This window comes from Salvelinus fontinalis, chromosome 3 (assembly GCF_029448725.1).
Source record: "Salvelinus fontinalis isolate EN_2023a chromosome 3, ASM2944872v1, whole genome shotgun sequence".
In the NCBI taxonomy this organism is placed as follows: Eukaryota; Metazoa; Chordata; class Actinopteri; order Salmoniformes; family Salmonidae; genus Salvelinus; species Salvelinus fontinalis.
The window spans coordinates 12487402-12512411 of NC_074667.1; the positions used below are offsets into that span (position 1 = coordinate 12487402).

At 41.3% G+C, this 25010-nt stretch overlaps 2 protein-coding genes across 4 annotated transcripts in view; both read right to left on the reverse strand.

The window, feature by feature from the left end:
• LOC129839115 (signal-induced proliferation-associated 1-like protein 2) overlaps window positions 1-3111 on the reverse strand; it is a 99548-nt gene extending 96437 nt beyond the window's left edge. For all 3 annotated transcript variants that reach the window (XM_055906391.1, XM_055906400.1, XM_055906385.1), the window contains exon 1: window positions 2893-3111. The gene's annotated coding sequence lies outside the window, so the exon portion shown is untranslated. The remainder of the gene's footprint in view (window positions 1-2892) is intronic.
• A 622-nt stretch (window positions 3112-3733) lies between these two features.
• LOC129839132 (uncharacterized) overlaps window positions 3734-25010 on the reverse strand; it is a 40924-nt gene continuing 19647 nt past the window's right edge. The window contains exons 14-19 of the mRNA XM_055906411.1: window positions 16402-16619; window positions 15985-16168; window positions 15608-15793; window positions 14960-15295; window positions 11626-13182; window positions 3734-5460 (exon numbers count right to left, since the gene is read on the reverse strand). Coding sequence (XP_055762386.1) covers window positions 11650-13182; window positions 14960-15295; window positions 15608-15793; window positions 15985-16168; window positions 16402-16619 — 2457 coding nt within the window. The 3' untranslated portion in view covers window positions 3734-5460; window positions 11626-11649. The remainder of the gene's footprint in view (window positions 5461-11625; window positions 13183-14959; window positions 15296-15607; window positions 15794-15984; window positions 16169-16401; window positions 16620-25010) is intronic.

The following is a 25010-nucleotide window of genomic DNA, read 5'->3' on the forward strand; positions in this document are numbered from 1 at the left end:
CAAATCCCAACAAAATTATTTCACAAACGCAAAACACACTGTTTTAAACAGCTTTATCACAGTTGTAGCCAATGTGACGTTTCAAGCAGCCTTCTTCCATTACACACACAGGTGTTCGGAGCATGCTAGATAACTAAATAGCACAGTGGTCCCTCTGTCTTACGTATTTCTTCTGTAAACACTTGCTGTAACACGGCGATATGGCCTTGTGGGAACACTAACCCTATAAAAAGGTGTGTATCAATTGAACGTTTCTCGTTGATATGAAAGATAAGGTCGTTATACTTCCAAAACTGTACCACAAGCAATGCATGTTAAGCAGCACCCACCCGAAGCACGCGCTCCAGCAGGTATGTCTCACTGGTCACCCCCAAAGACAATTCTTACTTTGGCTGCCTTTCCTTACAGTTCTCTGCTGCCAATGACTGGAACGAACTGCATTTTTTTTTTAAATAAATCACTGAAGCTGGAGACTCATATCTCCCTCACTAACTTTAAGCACCAGCTGTCAGAGCAGCTCACAGATCACTGCACCTGTACATAGCCCATCTGTAAATAGCCCATCCAACTATCTCATCCCCCATAGTGTTATTTTGCTCCTTTGCACCCCAGTATCTCTACTTGTACACTCATCTTCTGCACATCTATCACCTCAGTGTTTAATTGCTATATTGTAATTATTTTGCCGCTATTGCCTATTTATTGCCTCACCCCCCTTATCCTACCTCATTTGCACAACCTGTATTTAGACCTTTCTATTGTATTATTGACTGCATGTTTTTTTATTCCATGTGTAACCGATGTGAAATGGCTAGCTAGTTAGCCGTGGTGCGCGCTAATAGCCTTTCAATCGGTGACGTCACTTGCTCTGAGACCTTGAAGTAGTGGTTCCCCTTGCTCTGCAAGGGCTGCGGCTTTTGTGGAGCGATGGGTAACGATGCTTCGTGGGTGACTGTTGTTGATGTGTGCAGAGTGTCCCTGGTTCGCGCCCGGGTCGGGGCGAGGGGACGGACTAAAGTTAAACTGTTACACTGTTTTCCTAGCCACCGTGCTTCTACACCTGCATTGCTTGCTGTTTGGGTTTTTAGGCTGGGTTTCTGTACAGCATTTCGAGATATTAGCTGATGTACGAAGGGCTATATAAAATAAACTTGATTTGATTTACACATGTGTAACTCTGTGTTGTTGTTTGATTCGCACTGCTTTGCTTCATCTTAGCCAGGTCACAGTTGTAAATGAGGACTTGTTCTCAACTGGCCTACCTGGTTAAATAAAGGTGAAATATTTTATTTTTTTAAAGTTCAGAACGAGTGTCGGGGCTCATAACAAAACTCCCCCGTACAGATGACGCCTTCATCCAATGACTTATGTGAAATGTAAAGGAACGGAATCATGATCAAGGGCTAACTATCAAGGCTTTCGCATGCTTCAGTTCAGCTGGCACCTTGCAAAACGAGTGTGCTCGCATATTCCCTTAAAATACCTTCGCTTAAAACAAGCAAGATAACTCAAGAAATCTGTCATTAATTTAGACTTTAACTGAGGATATCTTAATCTCGCAATTTGAAATACAACAACGTTTTTTGGTGCAGTATTTCTCAAGTTAAAAAATATGCATGATAACAAGTCGTCTAACGTTGAATGACAAAAAAAATAACTAATTTGAGGATCCCTACTGTTGACCAATGACCGACAAAAGGGGCGTCGACTGGCTACAGAAATTCGGCTTGCCTCAAAAAAATGTGCGCGCACGAACAGCCGAAGAAACCCTTGCTGAAGACCAAAACATCACAAAATGTCATTATTTCGGACGGGAAGCATGCAGACACCTTTACGCCTTCTGCATGCTTCGGCTAGGCGAACCAAACGAGGGTGCTTGCATACTCCCTTATAAGACCTTCGCTTGAAAAACAAGAAAAAAAGCCGTATCTTGAAACGCCGTAGCCAGATACATTTCCTCAAAATAGTCTGAATGAATCTAAAATAACTGAAGAAATCTGTCATTCATTTTAACTTTTGTCAAGGAGATCGTAGTTGAGCAATTTTACAACTAAGATGTTTGGTGCAGTATTTTTCAATTACCTTTTTTTTTGTTGTTGCATAAAAACAGTCCTTGAATTACAAACAATTCATTGAGAATCCCTACTGTTGACCAATCATTAATGAAGGGGCGTTATCTTCGGCTACCGACTTCCCTCAAGAAAAGAAATGTGCGACGAACAGACAAACTCGCGGAAGACCAAAACGTCAAATGTGTTAATATATGCACAAACTGTTTCCAGATGGGAAGTATGTGGACGACTTTAGCTGACATGAACAGCTTGTCCTGACAAAGACCAATATGGGATTTATAATTTTAGGTGTGTAATGCCACGTTCTCATAATTATTCACAAAAATGTTAAGTGTAATTTTGGCAATGTTTGTATACCCACTTCTCCAGGCACCACTTTTTACTTACATTTGAATCCAACAGAACATGCAGTGAGTTTTGCAAACAATCAAAATTGGACTCAAAGGAAATAAGTTGAAGTTGCGCGAGCAATGATATTCGTAGAATCACGAAGCAGTATCGTATCAATTATGGCTACAAAATATCAGTCCATTTTATAATTTATGAACGGTGTTTTGCTTCTAATGAAAAGTTAATGTAATTTGGGCTAGAGAGCCCGCTGTTGAGAGCGAGCTCGCAGCACAATAGAATCGAAGACCCTTTTCAGATCTCGCTGTTGTTTTTACCATTCGACACCAGATTTAGATGGTCAGGCCGACTTATAAAGTACCATTCGGTTAATACCAACTTATGCCAAAGTGTTATTCTTATAAGTTTGGCTACTTTAATCGAATTACTTCAACAACAAAAAAAAGCAACACCTCAATGAAAAATATCTTACCTCCGACGAGATCTAGATAACTCCAATCCCATTTTATCCAAAACGATTAACTTGCAGGCTTAACATCCTAGTTGAAGAATAAACGGTGTTTATCAGTGACTTTATGCAATTGTAACTAGACAAAGCCCCGTCCCTACAATTCATGAACTGTATCAATAGGCCTAGCTGTGTGTCTAATACAACTAGTTTCTGTTGAGTCGCGCTGGCAGAATCGGAATAAGTCCCGCCTCCCCCATGCGGTCATTTGTTTAGGGATAGGCTGTCTACCGTGACGTTGATGCTCGTTTGTTCTCTGAGATGTCAATCATCACTTGTAATTACTGAACCATATACACAAATAATGCAGAAAGAATGAGCATACAGTAATGAAAAATGAGCATAAATAATAGTAGTGACACATTATCTTTCCAGTGCTGCTCGACAATGAATTACGTAATGGCCTAGATTGTGTCCACATAAAGTAGCCTATATAAATGAAGCCTTTTAAATGGTCCATTACTGGCCCCAACTGGAAGTTTGCTGAGCCACGAATTGGACTACAAGTTGGCTTGCTTTTTGTAACAGTAATAAAGTGAATATATCTGAGCCTTACCATCTAAAATATCTACGCCTAAAGCCAATCTTCCTATATACGTCAAATTCATTGAACGAGTATGAGAACTATGAGAAGTATGAGGTTGAACTTCATGATAACCTGAAAAAGGTCTCTCTATTACAACTAATGAACTGACAAACCACTTCAATTCAATATGAACAGAGACGGCAAATTCTTTGCTTTATTTCTTTCTTTTTTTTTACAAAAGTGATTAAAATTATAAGTGATAGTCTACTGTACAGCAGATTAAAATAGCAGTTTATTTATGTGCCCTGCATGCAATTCATACACAGTTGAAAGAAATAAGACACCAAGTGGCATTAAAGAGACAGAGCAAATACATTTTGATCATCTTGTATGGTATTCAATGGGGTAAGTCCATTCAGTTCAGTGTATTGCACTATTTGTGACCCTACATGTCTGATTTCTTCAATACAGTAATGTTATATTGTTTTATGTTGTATCATACACTCAAGTCTTGTTAACAGCCAGTGACCAATGGAAAGAGTCACAAAGAAGAATGTAGTGCTTCAGCCCTCCATTGGCCATTGACGGCCATCAATTATTGAGTGGAAATCTGTCTTTGCTATGTGAAGTTAAACGGGTGTCCTGACTCTCTGTGGTCACTAAACATACCATGGCACGTATCATAAAAGTAGGGGTGTTAACCCTGATGTCCTGGCTAAATTCCCAATCTGGCCCTCATACCATCATGGCCACCTAATCATCCCCAGCTTCCAATTGGGTCATTCATCCCCCACTCCTCTCCACTGTAACTATTCCCCAGGTCGTTGCTGTAAATGAGAATGTGTTCAACTTACCTGGTAAAATAAGGGTTAAATAAATATAAAAAAAATAAAGGGATGATACCTAGTCGAAATCCCAGTTAAGTTTAATATGGGGAATTCTAGCCAATTTCCCTTATTAAAGAACCATTCCCATCAAAGCATTACACAGGGAAAAAAAGAAGACATGAATCCTTTTGTACAATGGGGCATCACAATACATTCATGACTCCTTTGGTCTTGTATGGATGTTTTCTTCTGTAGTGAGATTCTTGCAGACTGCTTGCCAGTGGTGTAAAGTACTTAAGTAAAAATACTTAAATACTACTTAAGTAGTTTTTTGCGGTATCTGTACTTTACTATTTATATTTGACAACTTTTTCGTTTTTTTATATATTTTTGACAATATTTTTGCCAACTTTTAATTTGACTACACTAAAGAAAAAATGTACTTTTTACTCCATACATTTTCCCTGACACCCAAAAGTACTTCTTACATTTTGACAGGAATTCGCACACAGTCCAATTCGCACACTTTTCAAGACATCCCTGGTCATCCCTACTGCCTCTGATCTGGCGGACTCACTAAACACAAATGCTTAGTTTGGAAATTATGTCTGAGGGTTGGAGTGTGCCCCTGGCTATCTGTTAAATAAAACATTTATTTTCAAATTGTGCCATCTGGTTTGCTTATTATTAGGAATTTGAAATGGTTTATACTTTTGACACTTAAGTACATTTTAGTAATTCCATTTACTTTTCATACTTAAGTATATTTAAAACCAAATACTTGTGGACTTTTACTCAAGTAATATGTTACTGGGTGACTTTCACTTTTACTTGAGTCATTTTCTATTAATGTATGACAATTGAGTACTTTTTCCATCACTGCTGCTTGCACACGATGATCCTCTAATGTCACTGAGGCAATGTGAAGTAAAAGTCCATGGAGTCAAAGTTGGAAAGGGGGAGAATAAGCTGATCCAAGATCTGTGTCCGTATCCCACAAAGCATCTCAGAGTAGGAGTGCTGATCTAGGATCTGTCCACATAATCTTATTAATTTTGTTCTAAAAGGCAAACTAATCCTAGATCAGCACTCCTACTCTGAGACACTTTATGTTTAGGGCCACTTTAATCACTGGCTGGTTGATCACTGGTCTGTGCGTCAGTGTGGCATTGCCACCACCTGGTGGGAGAAGGAACATCATGAAAATACGTTAAAGATTAAAATTGAGTTGTTCAAGGCAAAACCAGTTCAATCTATTTCAGACAATGGTTCACTCAGAATGTTCAGGCTATATCTGTGTTAAAACAGACATACACTACAAGATTTTCCTAATGCGGTGTCCATGTAAAACTGATTTAGAATTGAAGTGTAAAAGTCTGAAATCTAAATCACTTTTATTTATTTACTTAGGCTACACTTTGCAGTATGTGTGTGTGTGTATTTTATGAGAATTCTTGATCATCATGAAACCAATTGACTGTCAGCATATGGTCAAAATTATTTTATGATGTACAAATGTATGCATATTTCATGAGAATTAGGATCATGAAACTCATCAAGAGAAACTGATGTTATTTCTGCTTATCAATGCATGCATCAGACCTACCCAATCCCTAATATTTCTGTGTGGAAATGCTTATCAATTTATTTTTTGTTTCTTCTTTGAGTATCCATCAGACGGTGCGATTGATTCACAAGCCATTGCATTTACCCAACTCACACCTCAAACTTGCATATGTGGAAAAGAGCCACCTCAGAAATCAGTTGCTTTGTGCGTAGAAAAATTGATGCACGAATGTACAGTTGTGGCAAAAACTTTTGAGAATGACACATTCATTTCCACAAAGTTTGCTGCTTCAGTGTCTAGATAATTTTGTCAGATGTTACTATGGAATACTGAAGTATAATTACAAGCATTTCATAAGTGTCAAAGGCTTTTATTGACAATTACATGAAGTTGATGCAAAGAGTCAATATTTGCAGTGTTGACCCTTCTTTTTCAAGACCTCTGCAATCCGCCCTGGCATGCTGTCAATTAACTTCTGGGTCACATCCGGACTGATGGCAGGCCATTCTTGCATAATCAATGCTTGGAGTTTGTCAGAATTTGTGGGTTTTTGTTTGTCCATCCGCCTCTTGAGGATTGACCACAAGTTCTCAATGGGTTTAAGGTCTGGGGAGTTTCCTGGCCACGGACCAAAAATATCAATGTTTTGTTCCCCAAGCCACTTAGTTATCACTTTTACCTTATGGCAAGGTGCTCCATCATGCTGAAAAAGGTATTGTTTGTCACCAAACTGTTCCTAGATGGTTGGGAGAAGTTGCTCTCAGAGGATGTGTTGGTACCATTCTTTATCCATGGCTGTGTTCTTAGGCAAAGTTGTGAGTGAGCCCACTCCCTTGGCTGAGAAGCAACCCCACACATGAATGGTCTCAGGAAGCTTTACTGTTGGCATGAAACAAGACTGATGGTAGCGCTCACCCTGTCTTCTCCGGACAAGCTTTTTTCCGGATGCCCCAAACAATCGGAAAGGGGATTCATCAGAGAAAATGACTTTACCCCAGTCCTCAGCAGTCCAATCCCTGTACCTTTTGCAGAATATCAGTCTGTCCCTGATGTTTTTCGTGGAGAGAAGTGGCTTCTTTGCTGCCCTTCTTGACACCAGGCCATCCTCCAAAAGTCTTCACCTCACTGTGCGTGCAGATGCACTCACACCTGCCTACTGCCATTCCCGAGCAAGCTCTGTACTGGTGGTGCCCCAATCGCGCAGCTGAATCAACTTTAGGAGACGGTCCTGGCGGTTGCTGGACTTTCTTGGGCGCCCTGAAGCCTTCTTCACAACAATTGAACCGCTCTCCTTGAAGTTCTTGATGATCCGATAAATGGTTGATTTAGGTGCAATCTTACTGGCAGCAATATCCTTGCCTGTGAAGACCTTTTTGTGCAAAGCAATGATGACGGCACGTGTTTCCTTGCAGGTAACCATGGTTGACAGAGGAAGAACAATGTTTCCAAGCAACACCCTCCTTTTGAAGCTTCCAGTCTGTTATTCAAACTCAATCAGCATGACAGAGTGATCTCCAGCCTTGTCCTCGTCAACACTCACACCTGTGTTAACGAGAGAATCACTGACATGATGTCAGCTGGTCCTTTTGTGGCAGGGTTGAAATGCAGTGGAAATGTTTTTTTGGGCGATTCAGTTCATTTGCATGGCAAAGATGGACTTTGCAATTCATCTGATCACTCTTCATAACATTCTGGAGTATATGCAAATTGCCATCATACAAACTGAGGCAGCAGACTTTGAAAATTAATATTTGTGTCATTCTCAACTTTTGGCCACGACTGTATGTATATTACACAGATGCATTTTGTGTGTGTGTTTTAAGTGCAGATACACTACCATTAAAAAGTTTGGGATCAATTAGAAATGTCCTTGTTTTTGATAGATAAGCACATTTTTGGTCAATTAAAATAACATCAAATTGATCAGAAATACAGTGTAGACATTATTAATGTTGTAAATGACTGTTGTAGCTGGGAACAGCTGATTCTTTTATGGAATATCTACATAGGCGTACAGAGGCCCATTATCAGCAACCATCACTCCTGTGTTCCAATGGCACGTTGTGTTAGGTAATCCAAGTTTTACAAATACAAAAAGGCACTCGCACATCTGAGCAATCTTATTTGCAGGTGCATGGCATCAATTGAACAAGATGAAGGAAAAGGAAACCGCACACTGCTCTTGATAGTATCACCGATATTTAATAAGCTTACGTATCGGCCACACGGCCTTCGTCAGAGCTTTTGGGATTTTTTGAAAGTTGCACCCTTATGTAGACCTGGCTCCACCCACATCCGTTCTACACATCGAAGGGGGTTGGAAGCAAAGGAAAATAAATAAGTGCTACCAAATATAACAATGTGCATTTCGTAAATATTACAAAAGTGTATAAATAAGGAAACATAACATAACATAACATAAACAAAACATATTCAGAAGAATCTCACGAGAACAGAAGAACTGGCACTCAAAGAATTAATGAAAGATTCATCTTTGGTTATAAAACCTGCAGACAAGGGTGGTGCTGTGGTTGTTTTAGACTATGACAAATATAAAGAAGAAATTCAGAGACAACTCAGCAATGAACGTTTCTATAGAAAACTGAGTGTTGATCCCACACAGGTGTTCCAAAGGGATATTTGCTCTAATTTGGAGCAAGCCCTATTAAACAACCTTATCTCAAAACCTGAATATGAATATCTTTGTTGCAAATGTGCCATACGTCCATGCTTATACATTTTACCGAAATTACACAAACCTAAAACACAACAAGGCAACTATCCAGGCAGACCAGTGGTTGCAGGAATAGGCTCAATGCCAGAGCCATTGTCAAACTTTGTAGACTCTTTTCTTAAATCTCATGTGCAATCATTGCCATCATATGTAAAGGACTCTATAGACTTCATAAATAAGATCTCACCAATAACGGGTCTAAAAGAAGACTGTATTTTGGTCACATTAGATGTCGAGAGTCTTTATACCAGCATTCCCCATGTGGGGGGGCTGGCAGCACTAGCACACTATTTGGGAGACAGAGATACTAATGAATATCCACCAACAAACTTCATTCTAGAGCTGGCTGAATATGTTTTGACGTATAACTATTTCAGGTTTGATGATGAATACTATCTCCAAACGAATGGAACATCGATGGGCTCTACATTTGCTCCGAGCTATGCCAACCTCTATATGGGTCTTTTTGAAGAACGTTTTGTTAATAATGAAAACGAGAATCCATTTTTGAATAAAGTCCTTAAGTGGTATCGATATATTGATGACATTTTTTGTATATGGGTAGGAACCGAAGAAGAACTGTCAGAGTTTATGGCACTACTCAATGACATTGACCCTAATCTCAAATTCACTATTGAACGTGACACTAAACGTGTTCATTATCTCGATATGTGGATTGAGAAATCAAATGGAACCTTGTTTACAAGTCTATATAGAAAAGAAACGGACAGAAATACTCTATTACAGGGTGACAGCTTCCACCCTGAGCCATTAAAAAGAGGACTTCCAAGAAGCCAATTTTTTAGACTGCGCCGTTTATGCCACTCCACAGATGATTATCTAGAAAAAGCAGCGGAGATGCGCATGAGGTTTCTAAAAAGAGGCTATTCGTCACAATGTGTGGATGAAGCTCATAACTTGGCATTGGAAAAAACACGAGATGAACTGCTACAAAAAAGACCCGCTAAAGCTACAGAACACTCCGTAATGTTCACAACTACATATACTTTGAATTCGCGAAAAGTGGGAGAGGTGGTCAAGAAACACTGGCATATTTTATCATCGGACCCAGCTTTGCCGGCTGAATCTAAATATCCACCACGTATTGTGTATAGGAGAGGTCGCAATTTACGCGATAAATTGGTTCATGCCAACTGCCAGCCACTTAAGAAAATTAGCCAAGCACTTTTACGCCCTCTACCAAATGGTAGCTATAAATGCAGAGGATGCGCACAGTGCAACAATATGATGAAGTGTCAATATTTCTGTCACCCACACACAGGAAAAAGGTTCCAAATAAATGACATTATTACGTGTTCCACCACCCATGTTATTTACATTATTAAATGTCCATGTGGGCTCTGTTATGTCGGTAAAACCACCCGCTCTCTTAAACAGAGAATTAGTGAACATAAAAGTTCAATCAGGAGAAACGACAGGGATTATCCAGTCGCTGTACATTTCAATGACATGAAGCATGACATTTCCACCTTTAGATTTTGTGGCATAGAGAAAGTTAAGATATCAGACAGGGGAGGTGATATTAATAATACTCTGAGTAAAAGAGAATGTTTTTGGATTTTCACCCTCCAGACATTGTTTCCAAAAGGACTTAATGATGAAATGCCTTTGTATGTTATGCTGTGAATTGGAACATGAAATGTGTGTCTCTTGTAGATTATTCTGACGTTTTTCATATGATGTACCCAATGACTAATGAACTTGCTATGTCCTCATTAAGATTATACAGAAGTGTTCAATACGCCTTATTTATACACTTTTGTAATATTTACGAAATGCACATTGTTATATTTGGTAGCACTTATTTATTTTCCTTTGCTTCCAACCCCCTTCGATGTGTAGAACGGATGTGGGTGGAGCCAGGTCTACATAAGGGTGCAACTTTCAAAAAATCCCAAAAGCTCTGACGAAGGCCGTGTGGCCGATACGTAAACTTATTAAATATCGGTGATACTATCAAGAGCAGTGTGCGGTTTCCTTTTCCTTCATCAGGTAATCCAAGTTTATCATTTAAAAAGGCTAATTGATCATTAGAAAACCCCTTTGCAATTATGTTAGCACAGCTGAAAACTGTTCTGATTAAAGAAACAATAAAATAATATCCGCAAAACACCAGTCTCAACGTTAACAGTGAAGAGGCGACTCCGGGAGGCTGGCCTTCTAGGCAGAGTTCCTCTGTCCAGTGTTTGTGTTCTGTTGCACATTTGAATCTTTTATTTTTATTGGCCAGTCTGAGATATTGCTTTTTCTTTGCAATTCTGCCTAGAAGTCCAGCATCCCTGAGTCGCCTCTTCACTGTTAATGTTGAGACTGGTGTTTTGCGGGTATCATTTAATGAAGCTGCCAGTTGAGGACTTGTGAGGCGTCTGTTTCTCAAACTAGACACTCCAATGTACTTGTCCTCTTGCTCAGTTGTGCACCGGGGCCTCCCACTCCTCTTTCTATTCTGGTTAGAGCCAGTTTGAGCTGTTCTGTAAAGGGAGTAGTACACAGCGTTGTACAAGATCTTCAGTTTCTTGGCGATTTCTTGCATGGAATGGCCTTCATTTCTCAGAACAAGTATAGACTGACGAGTTTCAGAAGAAAGTTCTTTGTTTCTGGCCATTTTGAGCCTGTAATCAAATTCACAAATGCTGATGCTCCAGATACCCAACTAGTCTAAAGAAGGCCAGTTTTATTGCTTTTTTAATCAGAACTACAGTTTTCAGCTGTGCTAACATAATTGCAAAAGGGTTTTCTAATAATTACCTTTTAAAATGATAAACTTGGATTAGCTAACACAACGTGCCATTGGAACACAGTTGCTGATAATGGGCCTCTGTACGCCTACGTAGATATCGCATCTAAAAAAATCTGCTGTTTCCAGCAACAATAGTCATTTACAACATGAACAATGTCTACACTGTATTTCTGATTCATTTGATGTTATTTGAATGGACAAAAAATTTGCTTTTCATTCAAAAACAAGGACATTTCTAAGTGACCACAAACTTAAGATGGATACTTTTGTTGATCTACGTACCTCAGAGTTTGGGACCACAGTAATTCAAGGTGCTCTTTCACGGTCTGTGCAATTCCAAATATCCTCCAGCTCCTCTTCCTCCTCCTCAAACTGCCAATGATCAGGATGAATATGATCGGGTTCTCTTTTGGGTGAAGTTTCTTTTCCCAATACCATCATTGGTGCGGGACTGTCGGAGCACACGCAACAGTTGTCCTCAGAGCACACAATGACTCGTCCAGAACTGCGCACACCCATCCATGTGGAGTCTTCAGACACAGTAGACAAGCCCTTGATCTCTACAACTCGAAGGTCACTTTGGAAAGCGAATTGCCTCTTTGCAGAAGGGATGTATATGTGGTTATTGAGGTCTTGAATCTTAGTGTGAACACTTAAACAGTTGTGCTTGTGGTTCTGTGATGGTTCAGTGCGGGCGTGGTCATGCATCATCGAGCTGCTGCAGTTTGGTTCAGTGTGTTGTTTTGTAGAGTCCAAAATGGCTACTGGAATGGAAATCTCGACCTTAATGTTCTCATGTCGAGCAGCAAGGGCAGGACTCCTTGTGGCTCTTCTGAGGTTGTGATAGATGTCGTCTTTCTCAGGTAGCGAGATACACTGAACCAAAAGAGAAACAGACTCTGAGCTGACCTTCTGCGAGTCCTGCCTAGCTGTTTCGCAGCTCTTTTCTTCTTTCGGACTGAGGGCAAAAGTATGTCCAATCACTTTGTGAGTCTGACTGAGTGTATTTGAGTCTGCCAATTTGTATAGATTCAAAGGTGAACCATTTTGAACAGCAAAGTCCCCTGTTTCGCATATACTTTCCTCCCCTGAACTCCGGGTGAAATTCTGCCCAATCACTTTGGACAATACGTGAGTCTGACCGAGTGTGTTTGAGCCTGATGGTCTGTACAGATTCAAAGGTGGACTGGCATGGTCCCCATTGGCTTCAAAAGGCACTTTCTCAGGTGTGAGGTCTTTTGCACTTATTTGTGAGATTTTCCCCCAATCCTTGGGCAGGTCAAAACTCAACATCGACCCAAGACGGATAACGCCATAGTGGCTCTTGTCTTGCCTAATGGTCATCTCATTGGGCCCATGCAAGAAATGCCCCTGGATGGTAGGAACGGGAGGAATGCTTGACGTGCCTGAAGAGTTGCCATCCATGACACTCACCACAGAATTATTTTTGATATACAGTTGGAGTTCTGTATTAACTGGACTCCCTTGTATGGCATGGCATTCCTTCTTATCCTCCAGTGGCCAGGTGTGAGCTCTGTGTGTGGCACCGATGGGCACGGTAGTAACCCCCTCTGGCTTGGGCATTGCGACAATTCCAGTCACAGTGTGCCTGTGTGTCATTTTCTTCCTCCTCTTCATCGGTCCCTTCAGGTTTAAGGTAGAGGTGGAACTGGTTCTGGGAAAGGTGGGGAGCAAGACAGTCCTGACTTGGGGTATGAAAGTAGCGTTGATTGAGCTTGTGGAAAAGGTGGTTGACACGTGGCTCGTGTCAGTAACATGAGACGATGCCACATCTTCAAAAACAGGACTTCCATCTGTGACTTGCAGATAGGTGCTCACCTGAAAAAGATTAAGATAATTAGATGTATTAAAATACAAAACTCTGCAAAATGTGACCTTCATGTTCCTTGAAATTAAATGCTTATGCAATCATGATCAAAGACATCTTAGATTCATTTACGGAGAACCAATTTCTGATACTCGTGCACACTTTATGAAATATGTAGTTGATTCTGTATAAAAATACTGTACGTTATTTTAAGACATCACTTCAGCTGCAAGCCTTCAAAATGGGATCTTACATTCCGCAAACCTTGTGAAAATCACATGGAGATGAGGTGGTCTCATACCCAGCTGCAGTGGCAATGGCTTGACCATGACTAATCCATTGAGTGTGAGCCAAGTTGATGAAATAACACTTCTGGAATGGGGGACCTGACAGAAATCTTACAGCACATTCCTTTACTAATAGCTGCTCTAAGCCATTAGGATCAGCTCTCCCTATTCCAGTCCCAATCTAAAGCTTTTTAAGATAAACACAGTAGAAATGTGCCTGAACGTCTTCAGGTTCTACAAGATGTTTTGTTTTATTAGCTGTGGGGATAGGTTTACCTTGAAATACACTGCATGGCCAAAAGTATGTGGACACCTGCTCTCGAACATCTCATTCCAAATCATGGGCATTGATATGGAGTTGGTCCCCACCTTTGCTGCTATAACAGCCTCCACTCTTCTGGGAAGGCTTTCCACTATATATTGGAACATTGCTGCGGGGACTTGCTTCCATTCAGCCACATTCGCCATTCGGCATTCCAATTCATCCTAAAGGTGTTCGATGGGGTTGAGTTCAGGGCTATGTGCAGGCCAGTTAAGTTTTTCCACATCGATCTCGACAAACCATTTCTATATGGACCTCGCTTTGTGCATGGTGGCATTGTCATGCTTAAACTGGAAAGCGCCTTCCCCAAACTGTTGCCACAAATTTGGAAGCACAAAATCGTCTAGAATGTCATTGTATGCTGTAGTGTTAAGATTTCCCTTCACTGTAACTAAGGGGCCTAGGCTGAACCATGAAAAACAGCCCCAGACCATTATTCCTCCTCCACCAAACTTTACAATTGGCACTATGCATTGGGGCCGGTAGCATCCGCCAAAGCCCGATTTGTTTGTCAGACTGCCAGATGGTGAAGTGTGATTGTGTGCGGCCGCTCAGCCATGGAAACCAATTTCATGAAGCTCCCGATAAACAGTTCTTGTGCTGACATAGCTTCCAGAGGCAGTTTGAACTCGGTAGAGAATGTTGCAACCAAGGCGAGACGATTTTCCCACGCTTACGCACTCGGCGGTCTCGTTCTGTGAGCTTGTGGGGCCTACCACTTCATGGCTGAGCCGTTGTTGCTCCTAGATGTTTCCACTTACAGTTGACCAGGTCAGCTCTAGCAGGGCAGAAATTTGAAAACTGACTTGTTTGGAAGGTGGCATCCTATGATGGTGCCACACTGAAAGTCATTGAGCTCTTCAGTACGAGCCATTCTACTGCCAATGTTTGTCTACGGAGATTGCATTGCTGTGTGCTCAATTTTATACACCTGTCAGCAACGGGTGTGGCTGAAATAGCTGAATCCACTCATTTGGCCATGTAGTGTATTTGTGCCTTTTCGGGAGACTTGACAGTATAACATCATTATACACGTTGGGTCAACTACCTGCTTACAGACATCAACAGCAACAGAATTCAAATCTGACTGTTGTCCAAAACTTTGCATCCTCCCTTTTTTAATTTGGTTGATGTTGTCTTGTGGTATGTAGATATGAATATGTGGTGATCTATACTCACCCTATGCACAGGTTCCACTGCCTGCTTTGGCTCCACTGGACCCTGTTGCAGACCGCCCCCTGGTGGCTGTTGGTCAAAACTGAGGATGAGGTTGATGCTGCTGCCCAGTGGGGTGACAGTAGCACAGGGCTCTTCAAGGCTAATGCTGGGCGAGTTGACTGCCACATCCAAGGGGACGTGTGGTGTTACGTTTACTGGCTTGGCAAAGTTTTCTGCGTGGTGACCTATCCCTGGTTGGGATTTTTGTGGTCCTTCAAACTGGCTCGCCACCATGAGCCTGTGCTTTGTGGACAGGCTTTCAGAGGACTTGTTGTGTTCTGCCAGAGAGGATAGATTCTGCAAAGGAAACCAAGATTTGGGCAGGTAGAATATAATCAGAAAGCATTTGGTCTTCTATACACATTATTACGGTAGCTTCACAACAGCGGTGTAGTTCAGTGCTTTAAATGTGTCTAATTTCAATAGAACAATGGTCTTGTTCTGAAAGAATTTGTTATAAAGAATAAATATCATATTGGTGTGAAAGCAGGGATATCCTTTTTTAAATTTATTCATTTATCATTATTAGAATTGTTATACCTTTTTTAGGGGGTAGCAGGGATATCCTTTTTTAAATGTATTCATTTATCATTATTATAATTGTTATACCTTTTTTAGGGGGTAGCAGGGATATCCTACGTGGGGTTGACCTTGTGAAAATCTGGTTGCGTCTCCTTGAGGGTCATCACTTCTTGAATCGCTTGACCTCTCCCGACCCAGCTGGTCTTTCTGTGCCCTCCAGTACACCAGGATCCATCCCAGAATGCTTTGCAGTTCCTCAGTCCTCTCCTTTATCTGTATTAAACAGTTGCCAGATATTTTCAGTCTCTTCTATTGGTTGTGTCATTTTGGTTTGTGCAACTAGACTAGTTCACTTTTTTAAAACAAGTGAAAGTACAAATCATTGAGTTAATCACAGTCTTTTCAAAGGCTGTGGTCCCCAGGGCAAAAAATATGTTTGTGACCCCTGTTGTAAAAGAACTCACAATATCTGCCAAGTGATGTCGCTCCTTGATAAGCTTCTGCCCAGCAGCAGCGAGCTTGTCAAACTCGTCAAACTTCTGCTCTATCCTCAGATCTAGCTCAGATGGAACACTCGATTCTGCCAATCTCCACTGCTGGACTGACACCTCTGAGAAAATGCAAGTCTGCGTGTCCTCTGTCCATGAGCTGTAGGGTAGACATCAGAGAGAGAGAGAGAGAAAGAAAGAGAGAGAGGGGGGGGGGGGGGACTCAGTAAGTACATTGTGGTTATTATAATAAACATAATAAGCACATTCATGAGCACTTAACATATACATGTGCATTATTCAGGACAAAACAGGAACAACATTTCGGTTGTATCAAGAACCAAATGTACCAAGAACAATATTTGACATCATACTGTATGTGTAATTGCTCACATCATGGCCAGGTAGGCCTTAAGAAAGTCTTGCAGTTGCTGAAATTGTTGGAGGTTGCATTGGTTCTCTGCCATGCTCCATCCCAACTCCTCCCAAGCTTGCTGGGTCGCATGGATGTCCTCCCCCAAAGCCCCTGTCATGTCAGGTAGGAGGACCTGTAGTCGCAAAGCCAGTCCCTCCATCTCTTCCACCTCCTCTTTTATGACCTGATAGTCCTTCTGAAAGAAGATCATACTGTATGTTTTATGTGGAACAATTACACTAATGCAAGTGACTTGAATATTCTTGCATCAGAGTTTAAGCCTGACAGAGGCTCAAAACCAATCAAATTTAGCGAGTTCTGAACTAATAACACCGGTCATAATCTTATGCTAGTTAATGGACATAGGGTTGCATTCTGCTATGAAAACAAAATCTATATTTTTTTCAGGTCTTTCATTCTATAGAGGGCTACCATGGCTAGTATGATTGAACTAATCATGTACCATGACTGGATAGCCAAGCATACACTATTGACGGGTATCTGCTGGATAGTTTGAGAGAACTATCCCTTTATTAATGATGTTCGGAATTTTAACACAAGTGTAAAGTCTATGAATCTGAGATGAGATCTGACAATTCAAGGAAAAAAAGTTGAATACAACGCAATAGAGAGTTAAAGCAAACTGAAGCATACACAATATCTGCATTCAGAAAGTATTCAGACCCCTTGACTTTTGACTTATTCTAAAATTGATGAATTTGTCCCCCCCCCCCCTCATCAGTCTACACACAGTACCCCAAAGCAAAAACAGGTTTTTATGATTACAGCCTCGAGTCTTCTTGGGTATGATGCCTCAAGCTTGGCACACCTGTATTTGGGGAGTTTCTCCCATTCTTCTCTGCAGATCCTCTCAAGCTCTGTCAGGTTGGAAGGGGAGCGTCGCTGCACAGCTATTTTCTGGTCTCTCCAGAGATGTTCAATCAGGGTCAAGTACGGCCTCTAGCTGGGCCACTCATGGATATTGAGACTTGTTCCAAAGCCACTCCTGTATTGTCTTGGCTGTGTGCTTAGGGTCGTTGTCCTGTTTGAAGGTGAACCTTCGCCCCAGTCTAAGGTCCTGAGTGCTCTGGAGCAGATTTTCATCAAGGATCTCTCTGTCCTTTGCTCTGTTCATCTTCGCCTCGATCCTGACTAGTCTCCCTGGCCTTGCCTCTGTAAAACATCCCACGGCATGATGCTGCCCCCACCATGCTTCACCATAAGGATGGTGTCAGATTTCCTCCAGAAGTGACGCTTGGCATTCAGGCCAAAGAATTCAATCTTGGTTTCATCAGACCAGAGAATCTTGTTTCTCATGATCCAAAGTGGTGCCTTTTGGCAAACTCCAAGTGGGGTGTCATGTGCCTTTTACTGAGGAGTGGCTTCCATCTGGCCATTCTACCATTAAAGGCCTGATTGGAGGAGTGCTGCAGACAAGGTTGTCCTTCTGGAAGGTTCTCCCATCTCCAAAGAGAAACTCTGGAGCTCTGTCAAAGTGACTATTGAGTTCTTGTTCACCTCCCTGAACAAGGCCCTTCTCCCCTGATTGCTCAGTTTTTGTCCGGGCGTCCAGCTCTAGGAAGAGTTTTGGTGGTTCAAAACTTCTTGCATTTAAGAATGATGGAGGCCGGCCTCCCGAGTGGAGCAGCGGTCTAAGGCGCTGCATCGCAATGCTTGAGGCAACACTACAGACCCGGGTTTGATCCCAGGCTGTGTCACAGCCGGCCATGACTGGGAGACTCATAAGGCTGTGCACAAAAATGTAGAAAAAATAAAGAAAAACCCTTGAATAAGTAGGTGTTATAAAACTTTTGATCGGTAGTGTATGTATGTATGTATGTATGTATGTATGTATGTATGTACAGTCGTGGCCAAAAGTTTTGAGAATGACACAAATATTAATTTTCAAAGTCTGCTGCCTCAGTTTGTATGATGGCAATTTGCATATACTCCAGAATGTTATGAAGAGTTATCAGATGAATTGCAAAGTCCCTCTTTGCCATGCAAATGAACTGAATCCCCCAAAAACATTTCCACTGCATTTCAGCCCTGCCACAAAAGGACCATCTGACATGTCAGTGATTCTCTCGTTAACACAGGTGTGAGTGTTGATGAGGACAAGGCTGGATATCACTCTGTCATGCTGATTGAGTTCGAATAACAGACTGGAAGCTTCAAAAGGAGGGTGGTGCTTGGAATCATTGTTCTTCCTCTGTCAACCATGGTTACCTGCAAGGAAACACGTGCCGTCATCATTGCATTGCACAAAAAGGGCTTCACAGGCAAGGATATTGCTGCCAGTAAGATTGCACCTAAATAAATAATTTATCAGATCATCAAGAACTTCAAGGAGAGCGGTTCAATTGTTGTGAAGAAGGCTTCAGTGCGCCCAAGAAAGTCCAGCAACTGCCAAGACCGTCTCCTAAAGTTGATTCAGCTGCGGGATCGGGGCACCACCAGTACAGAGCTTGCTCAGGAATGGCAGCAGGCAGGTGTGAGTGCATCTGCACGCGCAGTGAGGCGAAGACTTTTGAAGGATGGCCTGGTGTCAAGAAGGGCAGCAAAGAAGCCACTTCTCTCCAGGAAAAACATCAGGAACAGACCGATATTCTGCAAAAGGTACAGGTATTGAACTGCTGAGGACTGGGGTAAAGTCATTTTCTCTGAATCACCTTTCCGATTGTTTGGGTCATCTGGAAAAAAAGCTTGTCCGGAGAAGACAAGGTGAGCGCTACCATCAGTCCTGTGTCATGCCAACAGTAAAGCATCCTGAGACCATTCATGTTTGGGGTTGCTTCTCAGCCAAGGGAGTGGGCTCACTCACAATTTTGCCTAAGAACACAGCCATGAGTAAAGAATGGTACCAACACATCCTCTGAGAGCAACTTCTCCCAACCATCTAGGAACAGTTTGGTGACAAACAATGCCTTTTCCAGCATGATGGAGCACCTTGCCATAAGGCAAAAGTGATAACTAAGTGCCTCGGGGAACAAAACATCGATATTTTGGGTCCTTGGCCAGGAAACTCCCCAGACCTTAAACCCATTGAGAACGTGTGGTCAATCCTCAAGAGACGGGTGGACAAACAAAAACCCACAAATTCTGACAAACTCCAAGCATAGATTATGCAAGAATGGGCTGCCATCAGTCAGGATGTGGCCCAGAAGTTAACTGACAGCATGCCAGGGCGGATTGCAGAGGTCTTGAAAAAGAAGGGTCAACACTGCAAATATTGACTCTTTGCATAAACTTCATGTAATTGTCAACAAAAGCCTTTAACACTTATGAAATGCTTGTAATTATACTTCAGTACTCCATAATAACATCTGACAAAAATATCTAAAGACACTAAAGCAGCAAACTTTGTGGAAATTAATATTTGTGTCATTCTCAAAAGTTTTTGCCACGACTGTATGTATGTACAGTTGAAGTCAGAAGTTTACATACACCTTGGACAAACACATTTAAAGAAAGTTTTTCACAATTGCTGACATTTAATCCTAGTAAGAATCCCTGTCTTAGGTCAGTTAGGATCACCACTTTATTTCAAGAATGTGAAATGTCAGAATAATACAAGAGAGAACGATTTATTTCAGCCTTCATTTCTTTCATCACATTCCCAGTGGGTCAGAAGTTTCTGGGCAGCAGGTAGCCTAGTGGTTAGAGTGTTGGACTAGTAACTGAAAGGTTGCAAGATCAAATCCCTGAGCTGACAAAATAAAAATCTGTTGTTCTGCCCCTGTTAACACACTGTTCCTAGGCTGTCATTGAAAATAAGAAATTGTTCTTAACTGACTTGCCTAGTTAAATAGAGGTGTAAAAAAGTTTACATACACTCAATTAGTATTTGGTAGCATTGCCTTTAAAATGTTTAACTTGGGTCAAACGTTTCGGGTAACCTTCCACAAGCTTTCTACAATAAGTTGGGTGAATTTTGGCCCATTTCTCCTGACAGAGCTGGTGTAACAGTCAGATTTGTAGGCCTCCTTGCTAGCACACGCTTTTTCGGTTCTGCCCACAAATTTTCTATAATATTTTTTATGGTGGTTTTGGAGCAGGGGTCAGGGCGTTGGCCAATCCAATACCTTGACTTTGTTGTCCTTAAGCCATTTTGCAACAACTTTGGAAGTATGCTTGGGGTCAATGCCCATTTGGAAGAACCATTTGCGACCAAGCTTTAACTTCCTGACTGATGTCTTGAGATGTTGCTTCAATATATCAACATAATTTTCCTTTCCTCATGATGCTATCTATTTTGTGAAGTGCACCAGTCCCTCCTGCAGCAAAGCACCCCCACAACATGATGCTGCCACCCCCGTGCTTCACGGTTGGGATGGTGTTTTTCGGCTTGCAAGCCTCCACCTTTTTCCTCCAAACAAAATTATCGTCATTATGGCCAAACAGATCTATTTTTGTTTCATCAGACCAAAGGACATTTCTCCAAAAAGTACGATATTTGTCCCCATGTGCAGTTGCAAACCGTAGTCTGGCTTTTTTTATGGGGGTTTTGGAGCAGTGGCTTCTTCCTTGCTGAGCGGCCTTTCAGGTTATGTCGATATAGGTCTTGTTTTACTGTGGATAAAGACACTTTTGTACCTGTTTCCTCCAGCATCTTCACACGGTCCTTTGCTGTTGTTCTGGGATTGATTTGCACTTTTCGCACCAAAGTACGTTAATCTCTAGGAGACAGAACGCATCTCCTTCCTGAGCAGTATGACAGCTGTGGGGTCCCATGTTGTTTATACTTGCGTACTATTGTTTGTACAGATGAATGTGGTACCTTCAGGCGTTTGGAAATTGCTCCCAAGAATGAACCAGACTTTTTTCTGAGGTCTTAGGTGATTTCTTTTCATTTTCCCATGATGTCAAGCAAAGAGGCACTGAGTTTGAAGGTAGGTCTTGAAATACATCCACAGGTACACCTCCAGTTTACTCAAATGATGTCAATTAGCCTATCAGAAGCTTCTAAAGCCATTACATAATTTTATGGAATTTTCAAAACTGTTTAAAGGCACAGTCAACTTAGTGTATGTAAACTTCTGACCCACTGGGATTGTAATACCGTGAATTATAAGTGAAATAATGTCTGTAAACAATTGTTGGAAAAATTACTTGTGTCATGCACAAAGTAGATGTCTTAACCGACTTGCAAAATCTATAGTTTGTTAACAAGACATTTGTTTAGTGGTTGAAAAAATAGTTTTAATGACTCTAGCCTAAGTGTATGTAAACTTCCGACTTCAACTGTGTGTGTGTATGTATACATACATACATACATACAGTACCAGTCAAAGGTTTGGACTCACCTACTCATTGAAGGGTTTTTCTTTATTTGCACTATTTTCTACATTGTAGAATAATAGCGAAGACATCAAAACTATGAATAACACATATGGAATCATGTAGTAACCCAAAAATTGTTATACAAATCAAAATATATTTTATATTTGAGATTCTTCAAAGTAGCCACAATTTGCATTGATGACAGCTTTGCACACTCTTGGCATTCTCTCAACCAGCTTCACCTGTAATGCTTTTCCAATATTATGGCAAGAACAGCTCAAATAAGCAAAGAGATACGATATTCCATTACTTTAAGACATGAAGGTCGGTCAATATGAAATACGCAAAACCAAGCGCTATGATGAACCTGGCTCTCATGAGGACCGCCACAGGAAAGGAAGACCCAGAGTTACCTCTGCGCCACAGGATGTTCATTAGCTTTACCAGCCTCAGAAATTGCAGCCCAAATAAATGATTCACAATTAACAGACACATCAACATCAACTGGTCAGAGGAGACTGCGTGAAAAAAAACAATACTAAAGGACATCAATAATAAGAAGAGACTTGCTTGGGCCAAGAAACTCATGCAATGGACCGGTGGAAATCTGTCGTTTGGTAGGATGAGTCCAAATTTGAGATTTTTGGTTCCAACTTCCTTGTCTTTGTAAGACGCAGAGTAGGTGAACAGATGATCTACACATGTGTAGTTCCCACCGTGAATCATGGAGGAGGAGGTGTGATGGTGTGGGGGTGCTTTGCTGGTGACACTGTCTGTGATTTATTTATAATTCAAGCCACACTTAACCAGCTTTGCTACCACAGCATTCTTCAGCGATACGCCATCCCATCTGGTTTGGGCTTAGTGGGACTATCATTTGTTTTTCAACAGGATACTGACCCAACCCACCCCCAGGCTGTGTAAGGGCTATTTGACCAAGTAGAGTGATGAGTGCTGCATCAGATGACCTGGCCTCCACAATCACCCAACCTCAACCCAATTGAGATGGTTTGGGATGAGTTGGACCGCAAAGTGAAGGAAAAGCAGCCAACAAGTGCTCATCATATGTGGGAACTCCTTCAAGACTGTTGGAAAATCATTCCAGGTGAAGCTGGTCGAGAGAATGGCAAGGGTGTGCAAAGCTGTCATCAAGGCAAAGGATGGCTACTTCGATTATTCAAAAATATATTATAAATATATATATATAACACTTTTTTTGGTTACTGCATGATTCCATATGTGATATTTCATAGTTTTGATGTCTTCACTATTATTTTACATAGTCTAAATAAAGAAAAACCCTTAAATGAGTAGGTGAGTCCAAACTTTAGACTGGTACTGTATCAGATCCCGGGAATCAAACCCACCATCCTGGCGTTGCAAGCACCATGCTCTACCAACTGAGCTACAGAGGACCACATCCAAATAAAAAACTGTTCAGTCAACTTCTACCTGACTCACAAGTTCTTGGGCGTCATCACTTTGATAGAAGGAATGTCCTCTTTTCTACACATATACAGTGGCAAGAAAAAGTATGTGAACCCTTTGGAATTACCTGGATTTCTGCATAAATTAGTCATATCATTTGGTCTGATCTTCATCTCAGTCACAACAATAGACAAACCATGTGCTTAAACTAATAACACACACATTATTGTATTTTCCTTATCTATATTGAATACATAATTTAAACATTCACAGTGTAGGTTGGAGAAAGTATGTGAACCCCTCGGCTAATGACTTTTCCAAAAGCTAATTTGGAGCTAACCTGGAGTCCAATCAATGAGAGGAGATTGGAGATGTTGGTTAGAGCTGCCTTGCCCTGTAAAAAACACTCACAACACTTTAGTTTGCTATTCACAAGAAGCACTGCCTGATGTGAACCATGCCTCGAACAAAAGAGATCTCAGAAGACCTAAGATTAAGAATTGTTAACTTGCATAAAGCTTGAAAGGGTTACAAAAGTATCTCTAAAAGCCTTGATGTTCATCAGTCCACGGTAAGGCAAATTGTCTATAAGTGGAGGAAGTTCAGCCCTGTTGCTACTCTCCCTAGGAGTGGTCATCCTGCAAAGATGACTGCAAGAGTACAGTGCAGAATGCGCAATGAGGTTAAGAAGAATCCTAGAGTGTCAGCTAAAGACTTACAGAAATCTCTGGGACATGGTAACATCTCTGTTGACGAGTCTACGATACTTAAAACACTAAATAAGAATGGTGTTCATGAGAGGACACCATGGAAGAAGCCACTGCTGTCCAAAAAAAACACTGTGGCACGTCTGAAGATCGTAAAAGAGCACCTGGATGTTCTATGGCAATTTTTGCTAAATATTATGTGGACAGAATAAACTAAAGTTGAATTGTTTGGAAGGAACACACAACACTATGTGTGGAGAAAAAAAGGCACAGCACACCAACATCAAAACCTCATCCCAACTGTAAAGTATGGTGGAGGGAGCGTCATGGTTTGGGGCTGCTTTGCTGCCTCAGGACCTGGACAGCTTGCAATCATTGACGGAAAAATGTATTCCCAAGTTTATCAAGACATTTTTCTAGAGATGTAAGGCTATCTGTCTGCCAATGGAAGCTAAACATTAGTTGGTTGATGCAACAGGACAACGATCCAAAACACAGAAGTAAATCAACAACAGGATGGCTTCAACAGAAGAAAATATGCCTTCTGGAGTGGCCTAGTCAGAGTCCTGACTTCAACCCGATTTAAAATGCTGTGGCCTGACCTCGAGAGCGGTTCACACCAGATATCCTAAGAATATTCTTGAACTGAAACAGTTTTGTAAAGATGAATAGTCCAAAATTCATTCTGACTGTTGTGCAGGTCTGTTCCGCATCTACAGAAAACATTTGGTTGAGTTTATTGCTGCCAAAGGAGGGTCAACCTGTTATTAAATCCAAGGGTTCACATACTTTTACCACCCTACACTACGAATGTTTACACAGTGTGTTCAATAAAGACATGAAAACATATAATTGTGTGTTGGTTTAAGCAGACTGTCTATTGTTGTGACTTAGATGAAGATCAGATCAAATTTATGCAGAAATCCAGGTTCACACTTTTTCTTGCCACTGTGTGTGTGTGTGTGTGTGTGTGTGTGTGTGTGTGTGTGTGTGTGTGTGTGTGTGTGTGTGTGTGTGTGTGTGTGTGTGTGTATATATATATATACAACCGTTCAATCTGATCCAATTATGATCCAATTATGTTAGCATAGCTGAAAACTGTTGTTCTAATTAAAGAAGCAATCAAAAAGAAGGCCCGCATCCCGGAGTCGCCTCTTCACTGATGACGT